This window comes from Rhodamnia argentea, chromosome 9, assembly GCF_020921035.1.
Source record: "Rhodamnia argentea isolate NSW1041297 chromosome 9, ASM2092103v1, whole genome shotgun sequence".
In the NCBI taxonomy this organism is placed as follows: Eukaryota; Viridiplantae; Streptophyta; class Magnoliopsida; order Myrtales; family Myrtaceae; genus Rhodamnia; species Rhodamnia argentea.
The window spans coordinates 5,133,497-5,147,731 of NC_063158.1; the positions used below are offsets into that span (position 1 = coordinate 5,133,497).

General features: G+C 37.3%; 1 protein-coding gene across 1 annotated transcript in view; it reads right to left on the reverse strand.

Moving 5' to 3' along the window:
* Positions 1–13,804: 13,804 nt before the first annotated feature.
* The window catches only part of LOC115737045, a 46,078-nt gene continuing 45,647 nt past the window's right edge, over positions 13,805–14,235 (reverse strand). Inside the window, exon 7 of the mRNA XM_030668998.1 lies at positions 13,805–14,197. Within this exon, the coding sequence (XP_030524858.1) occupies positions 13,805–14,197 (393 nt within the window). The remainder of the gene's footprint in view (positions 14,198–14,235) is intronic.

Below are 14,235 nucleotides of genomic sequence, written 5' to 3' on the forward strand. Positions count from 1 at the left end.
GAAAAAAAAGGTTTTTTCTGATTCCTAAAAGCGCTCATAATAGTAAAAAAAAATAGATGATAAAAAAATGCCAGTCACCTAATTGCACAGAAACTTGTTGATAACTTACTAATCATTTTAGAAATGACTAACTTTTCTTGTCTTTTACCAAATTTGATTTGCCGTTCTTGCAAACACCTAAAGCTTATTGAAGTTTATATGATTTTATAAACCCTCATTGGAGTGAGTTACCAATTTTTTACAAATTAAACTATCAACTAATTTTGGATTACTAGCTCTCATTCGAGTTATTTTTCAATTTTTGCTATCATTTACGAATGATTGTTTATCATCACTTACAAGTGTTTCTTCTATGAATTTACCAAGCTTTGTTTATGTGACTTATCAACTTTTCTCCTATTAGGTTACAACTACTTTTGATTCATCACTCTCATTTGAGTTGCTTAACAACTTCAAATTTTTTTGTTTTTTTAATTTTCTATTGAATTACCAAATTTTATTGGCCTTTACTACAAAAAAAACAAGGATTTAACCACGGATTTTGCCACGAAAATTTGACCAAAATTCATAGCTAAACTGATTTGCGACGACACTTAGCGACGGAAAAATATTTGTCGCTAACTCGGCGTCGCAAAATTTAGCGACGAAAAACTAAAGTTCGTTGCTAATTAGCGACGAATTTTGCGACGAATACTTATCCGTGGCTAATTAGCGACGAATAAGTTTCATCGCTAATTAGCCAAGAATTTTGCGGCGAATTACCCTCCGTGGCAAAGTAGCGACAAAACTTACTCGTCGCTAATTGCCACAAGTTTTACCACGAAAATAAATTTCGTCGTTAAATTTAGCGACGAATTTAGTGACGAACTTTCTGTTCGTCGGTAAATTTAGTGACCAAAACACAATGTTTTGTAGCTAAATTTTGCTACGCCGGATTAGCCACGAATTTTTTTTCGTGGCAAAATTCGTCGTAAAACCCAATTAGCGACTAATTTTGCCAAATTTTTCATGGTAAAATTAGCGACGAAATTTTGATTTCGTTGCTAAATTTGATTTACTTTTAGATGAACTTTCCGACGAATTTTTTCCGTCGTTAATTAGAGATGAATCAAATTTAGCCACGAAAATATTAGTCGTCGTTAATTTGCCACGAACAATGGCAAAATTCGTTGCTAATTTGCCCGAATTCGTTGCAAAAGTCATTGCCAATTACGAATTTGAAAGTTTAGCATCGACATAGCAAACACATGAGAAGAAATAAAAAAGTTCATCATAGTTTCAACCTTCGCTTGTTAAGATACTTCCATTCTATTCATTTTTTTTAAAAAAAATTCTAAACTTAATAAAAGATAAATGTTTAAGTATAACACAACAGATAAACTAATGATCATTGGTCAAATATTTTGACACTTGGTTTTGGTTAGTTCATCTAGTCATATACAGTAGAAAAAAAATTACGGATTGAACCGACCCATAAACAAAATACCATTTGCATAACTACAAACGAATCTCGTGCATCGCACGTGATAATCTTATGGCCTCTCTATAATGTTGCCACCGACTTTCGCACATAGGATCACCTCCTGTAGATTGCCAAGAGTGAGTTGGGTTTGAATTGAAAATAAACCAATCTTGTTTTCAAATTTCACTCGAATCCTTCGGCCCCATGGTTTCTTCAGAGCTTCAAATGGTGGCCAAGTACTCGAGGATGGCGATGAGGTATATCGGAGCTCCGGTGCTGGTGCACTGGGCGTAGCGGCCCTTCTTGAGGAAATGGGCGATGCGGCCGACGGGGAACTGGAGGTCGGTTTTGATGGACTTGGAAACCGCCTTCTTCCTCTCTCTCTCTCCTCCTTCCTCCAGTGCCCCTGGCCTCCATTCCTGGTTCCGAAGATGGCACAATCTGAAGACAACCACAACGAAGCTTTCTGGGTTTCTCGTTGAGTGGAGATGTGCGAAAGCGACGATGACAGGAGCATTTATAAGAGCGGTAGATAAGATGGTGACGTTCCAATGGTGGTGACACGCTGGCAATCCGTGCGGGGCTTTCTTTTTGGGGTTGGGGGTGTTGATGAACGAAGCGCTAAATTAGCGGCAAAAAAAACAATTCGTCACTAATGTAGTGACGAAAAAACTAATTCGTCGCTAATATTAATATTTTCTTTTTTATTTTTATTTATGTCATATTAACGACAAAAAACGTGATTCGTTGCTAAATTAGCAACGAAAAAATTAGTCCGTCGCTAAATTGAAATATTTTCTTTTTTATTTTTATTGATTGTGCTAATTTTGCGACGAACAAAATTGTTTGTCGCTAAATTAGCAATGAAAAATCTAATTCGTCGCTAATTTTAATATTTTATTTTTTACTTTTATTTTTATTTATATCATATTAGCGACGAAAAACGAATTTCGTCACTAAATTAGCGACGACAAAGATAATTCATCACTAAATTGAATATTTTCTTTTTTATTTATATTTCTATAAAATTAGCGACCAAAAATGTGATTCGTCGCTAATTTTAATATTTTCTCTCTTATTTTTATTCATAGTGCTAATTTTGCGACAAAATCAATGTTCGTCGCTAATTAGCGACGAACGACAATTTTTGTCGCTAAGTTTTAAGAAGAGAATTTGCGACGAAAAACGTGGTTCGTTGCTAATTGGTGACGAAATAGGTTTTCGTCGCGAAATGATAGCAACAAAGTTGCAAGGAAATATGGTTTTCATCGCTAATTAGCAACAAAAAACATTGCTCGTGGCTAATTATTTTTTTATTTTTATTTTTATTTTTATTTTTATCGTATTAGCGACGAAAAAGGTAATTCGTCGCTAAATTGAATATTTTCTTTTTTTTTATTTTTATTTCTGTCATATTAGCAACGAATAATACATTTCGTAGCGACGAAAATAATAATTTGTCGCTAATTTTAATATTTTCTTTGTTATTTTTATTCATAGTTCTAATTTTACGACGAAAATAAAAGTTTGTCGCTAATTAGCGACGAAACGTGGCCTTTTCGTCGCTAATTGGCGACAAAGCCTATTTTCGTCGCAAAGGCTATAGCCATGAATAATCTTTTCATGCCATTTTCGTCGCTAATTTGCGACTAATTTTTTTGTGGCCTTTTTTCGTCGGAAATTAGTGATGAAATATTTTTCGTGGCTATTTTCGTCGCAAATTAACGATGAAATATTTTTCGTGGGCATTTTCGTCGCAAATTAGCAACGAATTTTTTTCATTGCTATATTAGTCGCTAATTAGTGACGACTTTTTTCCTCGCTAATTTCGTCGCAAATAGCAACAAATCCTCATTTTGTCGCTATTTTCGTCGGAAATTAGCGACTAATTTTTTCCATCGCAAATTTTTCGTGGCTAAATCCATGCTTTTTTGTAGTACTTGCTTCCTGTCCGGTTCAATTTACCAATTACTTTTAAAAAATTAAAAGACTTAATTAGAGAGATCATCAATTTTGTTGAATTGTGTTACTTGGGTTATTAACTCTCACCAGAATTAGTTACCTATGTCTACGTAATTTTTGGTAAAATTACCAACTTTTGTTATCTTTGACAAAAAAAAAATTTGTCATCTTATCTTTTACGAACGTAAGATTGTCAATAAAAGTTCACATACAAGAAAAGTTGGTGATTAAAACAAAACTCGGTAAGTAATTTAAATGAGAGCTTGATAACCGAGAATGCAGCTTACCAACTTGCTAAATGTACAAGAAAATGACTACGATTACAGATTCTAGGGAGTACCGGAAATTATTTGAAGCATGAAAGAATGACTAGACTAGTAAGTGCCATTTGTATCTAGGGGTGAGCAGTTCAAGGTTTCGGGTAGGTTCCTCATTTTTTGGAACATGAATTCCACCCCGTGTTTGAACCTATGTGTATGTATATGCATAAGAGAGTTGATAGACAAACCAAAAATTGAATGTAGGTGAGTAATTCATATGCAGATAGATAATCCGAGCCCAACAAATTCACGTTGTGTCCTTAAGACAATTTGTCCCCTCCACTGGTACCCAAAGTCCTTGGACAATTGCCTCCCAGGATAGAACGGATTGCCTTTCTTTTGAAGCAGTACTACTCCAATAGGAAACCTTCAAACTCAACTTTGCAAAATAATCGCACAAAATGATGACGATGAGAAAAAATGACAAAATGATAGAAATGCCGAAAGCGAAAAAAATTGTAGTAATTCGGGACGATCAATGTTTGTATTTATAGGCAATGAAGCAGTTAAGAATGAAGAGTCACGAACCCGAACATATATCTTCCAAATGAACATATTTGTTCAAAGAAAAAAATTCCAAAAGAATTTCTAGACAAACATGTCTATTCGGATGGAAATAAATAAATAAAACCGATGGACTCCAAAAAAAATAGGAACCAGGCAACCCGCCCAGGCCCGAGCCCGAGCCCGGCCGGCCGGCCGGTGGGCGGTGGCGGCAGCGGCCGGGCTTGTGGGTCAACCTAGCAAAGCCTAGGTCTTCTCCTTTCCACAAAAGTAGGGTGCCCATTGAGGCCCAAATCCATATGTGAGATTCCTATATTTAAACCAACATCTCAACTCCTCTACTTTCCAATGAGGGATTTGCGCCATCCCTCACTTCTCATTCACCTTCTTATGGGATTTGGAAACCAAAGTCCCAACAATTCCCCACATGAATGAGAAGTTTAGTTATCATGACTCTTCATGAATGCATGGGATGCAGTGTGCAATTATTCAATGAGAGACTATTGCATCCGGATAAGTAGTTTGAGACTTTGAACTTTCCCTAATGAGACCTATCGGACTTACTCGATCAATCAGTAGACTTGATGTCCTTGAACTATCGACCTTTGGTGTAAACCTAGACAACAGAAATCACACAACTATCTCTCGAACAGAGTTGGTTCTCATTGTTGTGTTCGTTTTGGCCATGAACACCACCTGGTTTCATGAGTGCTTTAGAGAATTCGGCCTTTCAAATTCTCATAGAAGTGGCCCTCACTTCACACTCACATAGGTGATATTCTGAATGTATGGTATACCAAATACCCGATTTAGAATTATTAAAAGCTTATGCTTAACCTCTACATGTTAGTATTGTATTAATATAGGAATGGATGAGAATTGACAGTACTTTATATCGCTAGCTTAACTTCGTTGTACTTTTGAACGTAGACCTTGGGATTTCCAGTCAACTAGGTAGGGTTTTTGCTATGATGACTTAGTTTATATGCCTTAAACTCGTTCCCCTTGATGTTTTTACAACCATCTCTCTAGTTAGGCTTTTTATTAGTGGATCCACAACATTATCTTTTAACTTCACAAAGTCAATCGTGATAATTCCACTAGAGAGTAGTTGTCTTACAGAATTGTGTCTTCGACATATATGTCGAGACTTACCATTATACATGACGTTCCTTACCCCGCCTATTGCTGCAAGACTATCACAATGAATACACACGGTTGGCACTGGTTTAGGCCAATTAGGAATGTCCTCTAAGAAATTTCGAAGCCACTCTACTTCTTCACCAACCTTATCCAAAGCAATAAATTCAGCTTCCATAGTAGACCTCGCAACGCAGGTTTGTTTGGATGATTTCCCAAAGACTACTCCCCCACCAAGTGTAAACACATATCCACTTGTGGATTTTGTGTCTCTTGTGCTAGTTATCCAATTTGCATCACTGTATCCTTCAAGCACCGCTGGATACTCTATGTAATGTAAAGCATAATTTTGAGTATGCTTCAAATAGCCCAATACATGTTTCAGAGCTCTCTAATGATTTTCATTTGGACTAATTGTAAATCGACTTAACTTGCTTACAGCATAAGCTATGTTAGACCTTGTGCGGTCATGACATACATTAAACCGTGAGCCTAACTTTCACTAGTATTCTTTGAAAGATGTAAATTAACATATATTGGGGTTTTTACTAGTACAATGTCTAGATTTTTGCACTTTCCAAGAATCTTTGCAATGTAGTGAGATTGTGATAGTGTTAATCCTTCAGATGTTTTATGGATTTTAATTCTCAAAATAACATCTGCGACCCCCATGTCTTTCATATCAAATTTACTTGTGAGCATGCGATTAGTTGCCTTGACAATCTCACTATTGCTACTCATTATGAGCATATCATCTACTTACAAGCACAAAATGACAAAGCCATTATGAGTGTTCTTAACATATACACATTTATCACACTCATTAATTTTAAAAAAATTCGATAACACAACTTGATCGAATTTGGCATGCCATTGTTTTGGTGCTTGTTCAAGCCATAGAGAGACTTGATAAGTTGACATACTTTCTTCTCTTGTCCTGGAGCAATGAACCATGCGTGTTGTTCCAAATATATTTCTTCTTCTAAATCCTTATTTAAGAATGTCGTTTTTACATCCATTTGATGAATTTCAAGCCTATACAACGCTGCTATGATAATTAGCATCTTTATAGATGTAATTCTTGTAATAGGTGAATAGGTGAATAGGTATCAAAATAATCAAGACCTTATCATTGCTTGTAGCCTTTTACTACAAGCCTAGCCTTATATTTATTAATAGTACTATCTGCTTTCATTTTAGTCTTGAAAATCCACTTACATTGTAGTGGTTTATTATCATGAGGGAGGTCAACCAATTCTCAAGTATGGTTTGATAAGATGGATTCAATTTCACTATTGATAGCTTCTTTTCATAACAGGGCTTCTAGGAATATTACGGCCTCCCTATAGGTCGGAGGCTCATTTTCTAACAAATATGTTAGAAATCGGGTCCAAATGATGTAGAAGTCATATGTCTTTTACTACATCTACGTTCATCCTCTATAGGATCGCTTCTAGATGTAGTATTCCGAGGCTTCTTCTTATTATTATCATTTGGCTCATATCTCATGTTATACGGAAATAAAATTTCAAAGAACGAAGCATCCCTTGATTCAATGATCGTATTAACATGTATATATGGGACCTCGGACTTATGAACAAGAAATCGATATGCATTACTATTAAAAGCATAACCAATAAAAACACAATCAATGATTTTTGGTCCTATCTTAACCTTTTTAGGTTTAGGAACTGCAACCTTAGCTAAACACTTCCACACTTTAAGGTATTTCAAATTAACCTTTCTTCCTTTCCACTTTTCGTAGGGAATTTGTTGTGTCTTTTTATAGGATACTCTGTTTAAGATATTATTGGCCGTCAAAACAACTTCCTCGCACATATTTTGTCGTAAATCGGAACTATTCAACAATGCATTAATTATTTCCTTTAAAGATTGATTTTTCCTTTTCGCCACTCCATTAGATCGTGGCGCATAAAGAGGGATGATTTAGTGAATGATACTGAATTCAGAACAAATTTCCTCAAAAGGAAATTCATTTTCACCTCCTCTATTACTTCTTATCATTTTTATTTTCGTATTTAATTGAGTTTCAACTTCAGACTTAGAAATTTTAAATGCAATCACAACCTCATATTTATTACTAAGCAAGTAAACATAATAATATCTTGTACAGTCATCTATAAATGTAATAAAATACTTCGTATCACCCCTAGATGGTATCCTTTTCATATCACATATACCGTGTGTATTAGATCTAAAGGCTTTGTATTTCTATTATCTACGGAATGAAATGGAGGCTTAAAAAATTTAGACTCAACACACATTTGGCATTTTTCATTTGGATAGTCAAATTTTGGCAATAACTCCATGTTCATTAATTTATTTATTGACTTATAATTAACGTGTCATAATCTAGCATGCCATAAATCGGGAGACTCAACTTTATTATTATTAATATCATCCTTGTTTGCAACAATCATTACATGTAATTTGAAAAAACCATCGCCGAGATAGCCCTTTCCTACATACATATCATTTTTGGAGAGTACAAACTTATCAGATACAAATACCAACTTGAAGACATTCTTACTTAGGAGAGATCCGGATACTAAGTTCTTGCGTATGTCCGGCACATGTAGCATATTGGTTAGTGCCACTATTTTCCCAAAAATCATCTTCAGAGCAACCTTTCCAACACCTTCAACCTTAGAGGTTGATGAATTATCCACGTAGAGTTTTTCATTACCCCCTACAGGTGTGTAAGATGAGAACAACAATTTGTTGGCGCAAATGTGACGAGTTGCTCTAGTGTCAACCCACCATTCTTTGGGGTTTCCCACTATATTGCACTCGGATATCATAGCAGTAAGTTTGATATCATCAACACCACTAGAAAATCTCTTCCACCATATTTGCCTGAGTCTTCTTCCTTTTCTTGGCTCTGCAGTCTTTGGCACGATGTCCGGACTTTTCACAATTATAGCAAATGCCTTTGAACTTTTTCTGGCCTTGGATAGATCCCTCTCCATTCCTTTTCCTCTTCTTGTTGGATTTTGATCCTTCTTCAACAATTTTGGCCCTTAAGTCCTCCGGTTTGCTGTCAACTTTCTTCTCAGAAAGCTTATTATCTTCCTCTATCATCAACCGCACAATTAATTCTTCAAGTGATAACTCATTTCTCTTATGTTTGAGATAATTTTTGAAATCTTTCCAAGGCGGTGGTAACTTTTCAATGAAAGCAGCCACTTGAAATGATGCACTTACAATTATACCTTCAGCATGAATGTCATGCATGATCACTTGAAGTCCAGAAATTTGTCGACGATAAATTTCTTCATCCCAGCATCTTCTGTTTTGTACTTCTTGTCCAGACTTTCCCATAATTCCTTAGCCATTTTTAGTGAACTATAAACGTTGTAGAGGGAATTATCCCTACCATTAAGGATGTAGTTGCGACACAAGAAGTCGGGATACTTCCACGCATCTACTGCAGCAAACTTTTCCTTGTATGCCTCTCCTTCATCCTACTTAGGAGCATCCTCTATGAGGAACCTTGCTAGATTCAATGTTGTAAGATAGAACAACATTTTCTATTGCCATCTTTTGAAATCAGCCCCGTTGAACCTTTCTGGCTTCTCTCCATGAGTCGATACTGAAGCAATAGGTGTCACCGATGTTGTAGTCATTTATGTTACGAAAACAGAAAATTTACAACGAAAAGCAACAATACGAACCAAAAATGTCTTCAGATTTTTTGAACCTATGTGTATGTATGCACACAAAAGAGTTGATAGACAAATCAGAAATTGAATGCAAGTAAGTAATCCGAATGCGGATAGATAATCTTGCCCAACGAATTCATATTGTGTCCTTAAGACAATTTGTCCCCTCCATTGGTATCCAAAGTCATTGGACAATTGCCTCTCGGGATAGAACAGATTGCCTTTCCTATGAAGCGGTACCACTCCAATAGGAAACCTTCAAACTCAACTTTGCGGAATAACCACACAAAATGATAACGATGAGAAAGAATGACAAAATGACAGAAATCCCAAAAGCGAAAAAAATTGAATTAATTCGTGGCAATCAATGTTTGTATTTATAGGCAGTGAAGCGGTTAAGAATGAAGAGTTACGAACCCAAACAGATATCTTCCAAACGAACATGTTTGTTCAAAGAAATAATTTCCAAAAAAATTTCCAGACAAACATGTCTGTTTGGATGAAAAATAAAATAAAACCGATGGGCTCCTAAAAGAATAGGAACCAGGCAGCCCGGGCCCGAGCCAAGCCAAGCCGACGGGCGGCGGTGCGCGCGTGTGGATCAACCTAGCAAAGCCTAGGTTTTCTCCCTTCCACAAAAGTGGAGTGCCCCTTGGAGCCCAAACCCATATATGAGATTCATATATTTAAAACCACCTCTCAACTCCTCTTCTTTCCAATATGGGATTTACTTCATCCCTCACTTTCCATTCACCTTCTTATGGGATTTGGAGATCAAAGTTCCAACACTATGTATACTATGGAACCTAGAACCTACTCTGTCACAGGATCCAGGGTATGGTTTCAGGGTACCCGAGAACCCGTCAATTTCAATTTGTTCTCTATTATTTTTTTTTCATATTTAACTAAATAAAATGAGAGTGAGCGCCACAACAAAAATGAGATTAAATCTGGTTTTCTAGTTATTCATTTACTTGGTTTGTGAAGCCATACGTTCCAACTTCTCCCATTTTTGTCTCTCACTATGAAGACTTCAAGACTTTCTATCAGTGTTCTGTTTCGTAAGAGCGGAAAAATATTGGGTTGAGATGTATTTTCCCTAAGGTTGCGATAACGAGCGCCGCTCTTCCTCTCCCTTCGATCCCAAATATTGTTGTTTCTTATGAGTGTCATAGGGACTTGTGTCTATTGATCAATCCTCCATAGCATGGCCATTGTTAGGGTTTGTTATGTTAGGTAGATAAGGATGTCTCCTAGTGAGAGAGAAAATGAATGACCGAGTAATTCTTTAAACAGAAGTGTGGCTCGTCTGCAAATGAGGAGGCTGACTCCGTATGCAAATTTCATACAAAGTATGACTTAACAACGCATGAACCGAAACCTAATTTTGAATGACCCAAATTTCTAAGTTGGTTATCAATTAATGTATGGTTCCTTTAAAGTCTTTCCATGGTGCTCAGATGGTCAATTGTCATTTGGACCTGTTAGCTCCCATTTTCTGCTTGAGCTGATCACCCTGGTCTAGAAATTCCTCTGCAATTCATCTTCAAGCATATCATAAAAACTGCTTCATGTTCATTTCCTTTCAAAATCCCTACCTGAAAATAAAGCTTCTAGCACTGAACTTTCTCCGATTCTGGTTCGGTTCCATAGGGAACCGGGAACCGAAATCAAAACCGCAGCTCGTAGAAAAATAGAACTGGGAACCGGACCTTGACTCATTGGAACCTGGAAACGGACTAGGAATCGGTGGTCCGGTTCTCCCGGTCCCGATTCTATCCTGGAACCATGCTCGCCCCTATTTCTATCTTTGGAGTTAAAACATGTACAAAGAGCAATTAGAAGGGACAATTGCATTTGAAGTCCTAAAACTTGTCACAAAAGGGCAATTGAGTTCTAAAACTTTTAAAAAGTACAATTAAGTTATAAATTTTTTTAAAAATACAATTGAGTCCTAAAAATTTTCTTTAGCCATTTTTGCTGTTATGGTTAGCAGAACTAATCTCGAAAAAATACTATTACAAGTGGCATAACTTTTATGCAACACTCACTTAAGTGTCATAATTATTTTTCAATCACTTGAATGCAATGGCCCACAAAATATTCATTTGAGTGTCATAACTTTTTTTATCACTTGAGTGACAAGACTTCTACAAAACGTTCACTTGAAATTCATAGCTCCTTTAAAAGCGTTTATCACAAGTACTACAAATCTAACGCAATATGACACTTATGTTAAGTGCTCAAAAAGTTCTAAAACATGTTGTACGACAGCCAATTCAGTTCTAAATTTTTTAATTTTATCAATTTAGTCCTTACTATTTTGATGATTTATGAATGTAGTCCTTCCAGTCAATTTTAGCCTGAAAATTGCTAACATGAACGTTAGCCAATGATCGGCACCGACATTGATGATTTTTTTTATTTAAAAATCTTCTGAATTTCGCTTATTTTCTTTTTTACCTTTCTTTCACTTGTTTTTTTTTTTTTTTTTTTCTTATTTTCTGAGGCCCTGGTGATGATCGGCGACCCTTGTCCGGTCTAGTTGAGGGCATTGCGACGCTTGCCGACCAATAAGCACAACCCTTGCCTAGATCAGGGCAATCCAAGCGGGGACCGTGACACATCGAAAATGTCAATCATGTTCGTTGTGAATTATGTGTTGACAGGAGGGATAAGGAGAACGAAAAGATAATTGTCAAATGTTTCAAAAGAAAGATCAAACAGCACTCCAAGTGGTGGACCAAAGGTGACCTTTGGCCCTCTTCAGCTGTCTAGCCATTTGCTTTCATGCTTAGTGGTTAGGGGTCAGGGTTACTCTTTTGCAATTAACACTCGAGAAAGTTCGCAGTAATGCTCATGAAAGGATTCGAATTGGACACCCAAACCGTGAGAGATATCCAATTTTCTTTCTTATCATTCTGTTCTCAATCTTCCCATCAGCAAAAATAATCAGTGTTACTCACTTGCCCCTACATGTAGTAGAACTTATGCTTAGTGAACGTTGCCCCTAGTCCGACCAAAAAAAAAAAAAAAAAAGACGTTGCCCCTAGTAAGTGTGACATCCCATAGTCCTATATCAATTGATAGTGGCCCCATTAAGTGATTCACAAGTCGACACCCAACCTCAAATGATCACTACATGTACAACTATTAAGCGTACTCTTATTGGGGGATTAGGCTCACGTGAAACGAATCGGCCTATCACAGATGATATAAGAGTAAGAACTCCTTAGTAGATGCATGATTTGTGGATGGATTAGGCCTCGATCCAATTGGTGCGGAGAGTAATTGCCAGGCTAGAAGGTTTGAGCATGGTGTGACTCCTAGTGGGCTTCTTAGATAGCAAAGGGGAAAGAATTGGACCGAACCACAGGCCTAATAAGGGTGGAATGTTGCTGGGTGGTACAAGCCGACATTGACAAGAACATCAATTCTCCTTTTGGGCCTTGACCCCATGAATGTAGTCAAATAGTTATAGTATTTTTAGTCTCGATCCGGAGAATTAAAAGGGATGCACAGCAAAAAAAGGAAGAAGAAAAAAGGCCCCAAAGACTAAGAGTCGTGCGTTATGACCGTTTTGGGTAAAAGTCTAGAGCAAGACTAAAGCTTGCCGATAAAAGAGGCATGGTTGCCATTTTTTCCACTTGAAAATGCATGTTTTCTACTTGTCTTCGAATTTCTGGCATGAAGTTTCCTTCCTAAATCGACTGAAATTTGTACAGAGTTTGGAAGAAGTTGGAAATCACTTTTTTTTTTTCTCAACCTGATATATAATTCTATAAATATGGGCATTAGCCTTGCTTCTATTATATGGAACCTTTTGGAATATCAACAGAATATTGTGCTATCAATTTTGGAAGATTTGAAATCATATCTTTGGATATTAACAACTGAATATTGCGCTACTGATTTTGGAAGATTTGGAATTAGATCTTTGGAAGTGGGAAAGTTTTCTATTTTATGTATTTCTTTTCATGCCAGTAAATCTTGTAAAATGTAGTATTGGCTATATGAATAACCCTTTAAGCTTAATGGAAATATGTAACGATTTCTGCTTCAATAGGCCGAGAGAGAGAGAGAGAGAGAGAGAGAGAGAGAGAGACATGATAGGGAAGAGGCATTACACGATCTTGAGAGAACCAGGAAGGCAAGGCCAATTCTTCATCAATATCAAATATTTGCTTGCCACCATTACCATTATTGTTGTTTTCTTCTTTCTTTTTCAGCTTTCGCTCACGTCTTCCACACAGAAAACGCCAATGGATTATTCTTTCTTCTTTCTATTTCCTGTGTTGCTGTTGTTGCCTCAGCCAACGCTGCTTCCTTGCTATCCCCAGCGGCGATGTCCAGCAACTTTGGTCCTTCCAGCTGTTACACCAGTCCAACGAGATCCAATTTCGCTTTACCGCCATCTTCATTGCATTGTCTTTGCCATGTCATTATCCATGCTATGTCATTCGATTCAATGTCATATTTGCCATGTCATTTAGCGATCACATGTTAGGTCCATATAGTTAAATCGCATGCCATGTTATGATAGCTCACGTTAATTGTCACTAGAATTAGGTCACATAGATAGAATTCCTCACGTCGTGTTGAATTAGTTGCATTTAGATCTAAGTTTACATTACGTGCATTGCATCTAGTTTCGTAGAAAAAGTTAACTGATCGATTCAATGGCTTTGACTGCTTATTTTGTCTTTGGGTATTTCACCCCTGGGAAGGTCTATTTACACGCGCAAAAAAGAATACCCTCTACAGTATCCTCCTGGACCTCCGTAGGAGAAGTAATAACCCCATGGATCCGGCCTAAGTTTCAGATCTAGCAGACCATAACAACTGGGTGCCGCGTCCACCTCCACTGGCATCGCTTCACGAGGAGGAAAACTCTCTCCACGTGCATTCATCCACCGGACATCTCTGAAATAAGCTGCTTTCCGGTAATCCACATCCGGCAACACCCCATTGCCCATGGGCGGGCAATACCCTTCCGCGCTTTCTTGCGCGACTCCTCCCCACGCCGTGGTGAGCGTGCCGTCCTGCAAGTTCACAAACAGCTCCTTCGGCCAATAGCCCACATTCCGATCACAAATGCGGAGCCACCAGCTCCCGGTGTATAAGTCCTGCGACGACATCGACAAGAACGGAAGCAACCATAAGC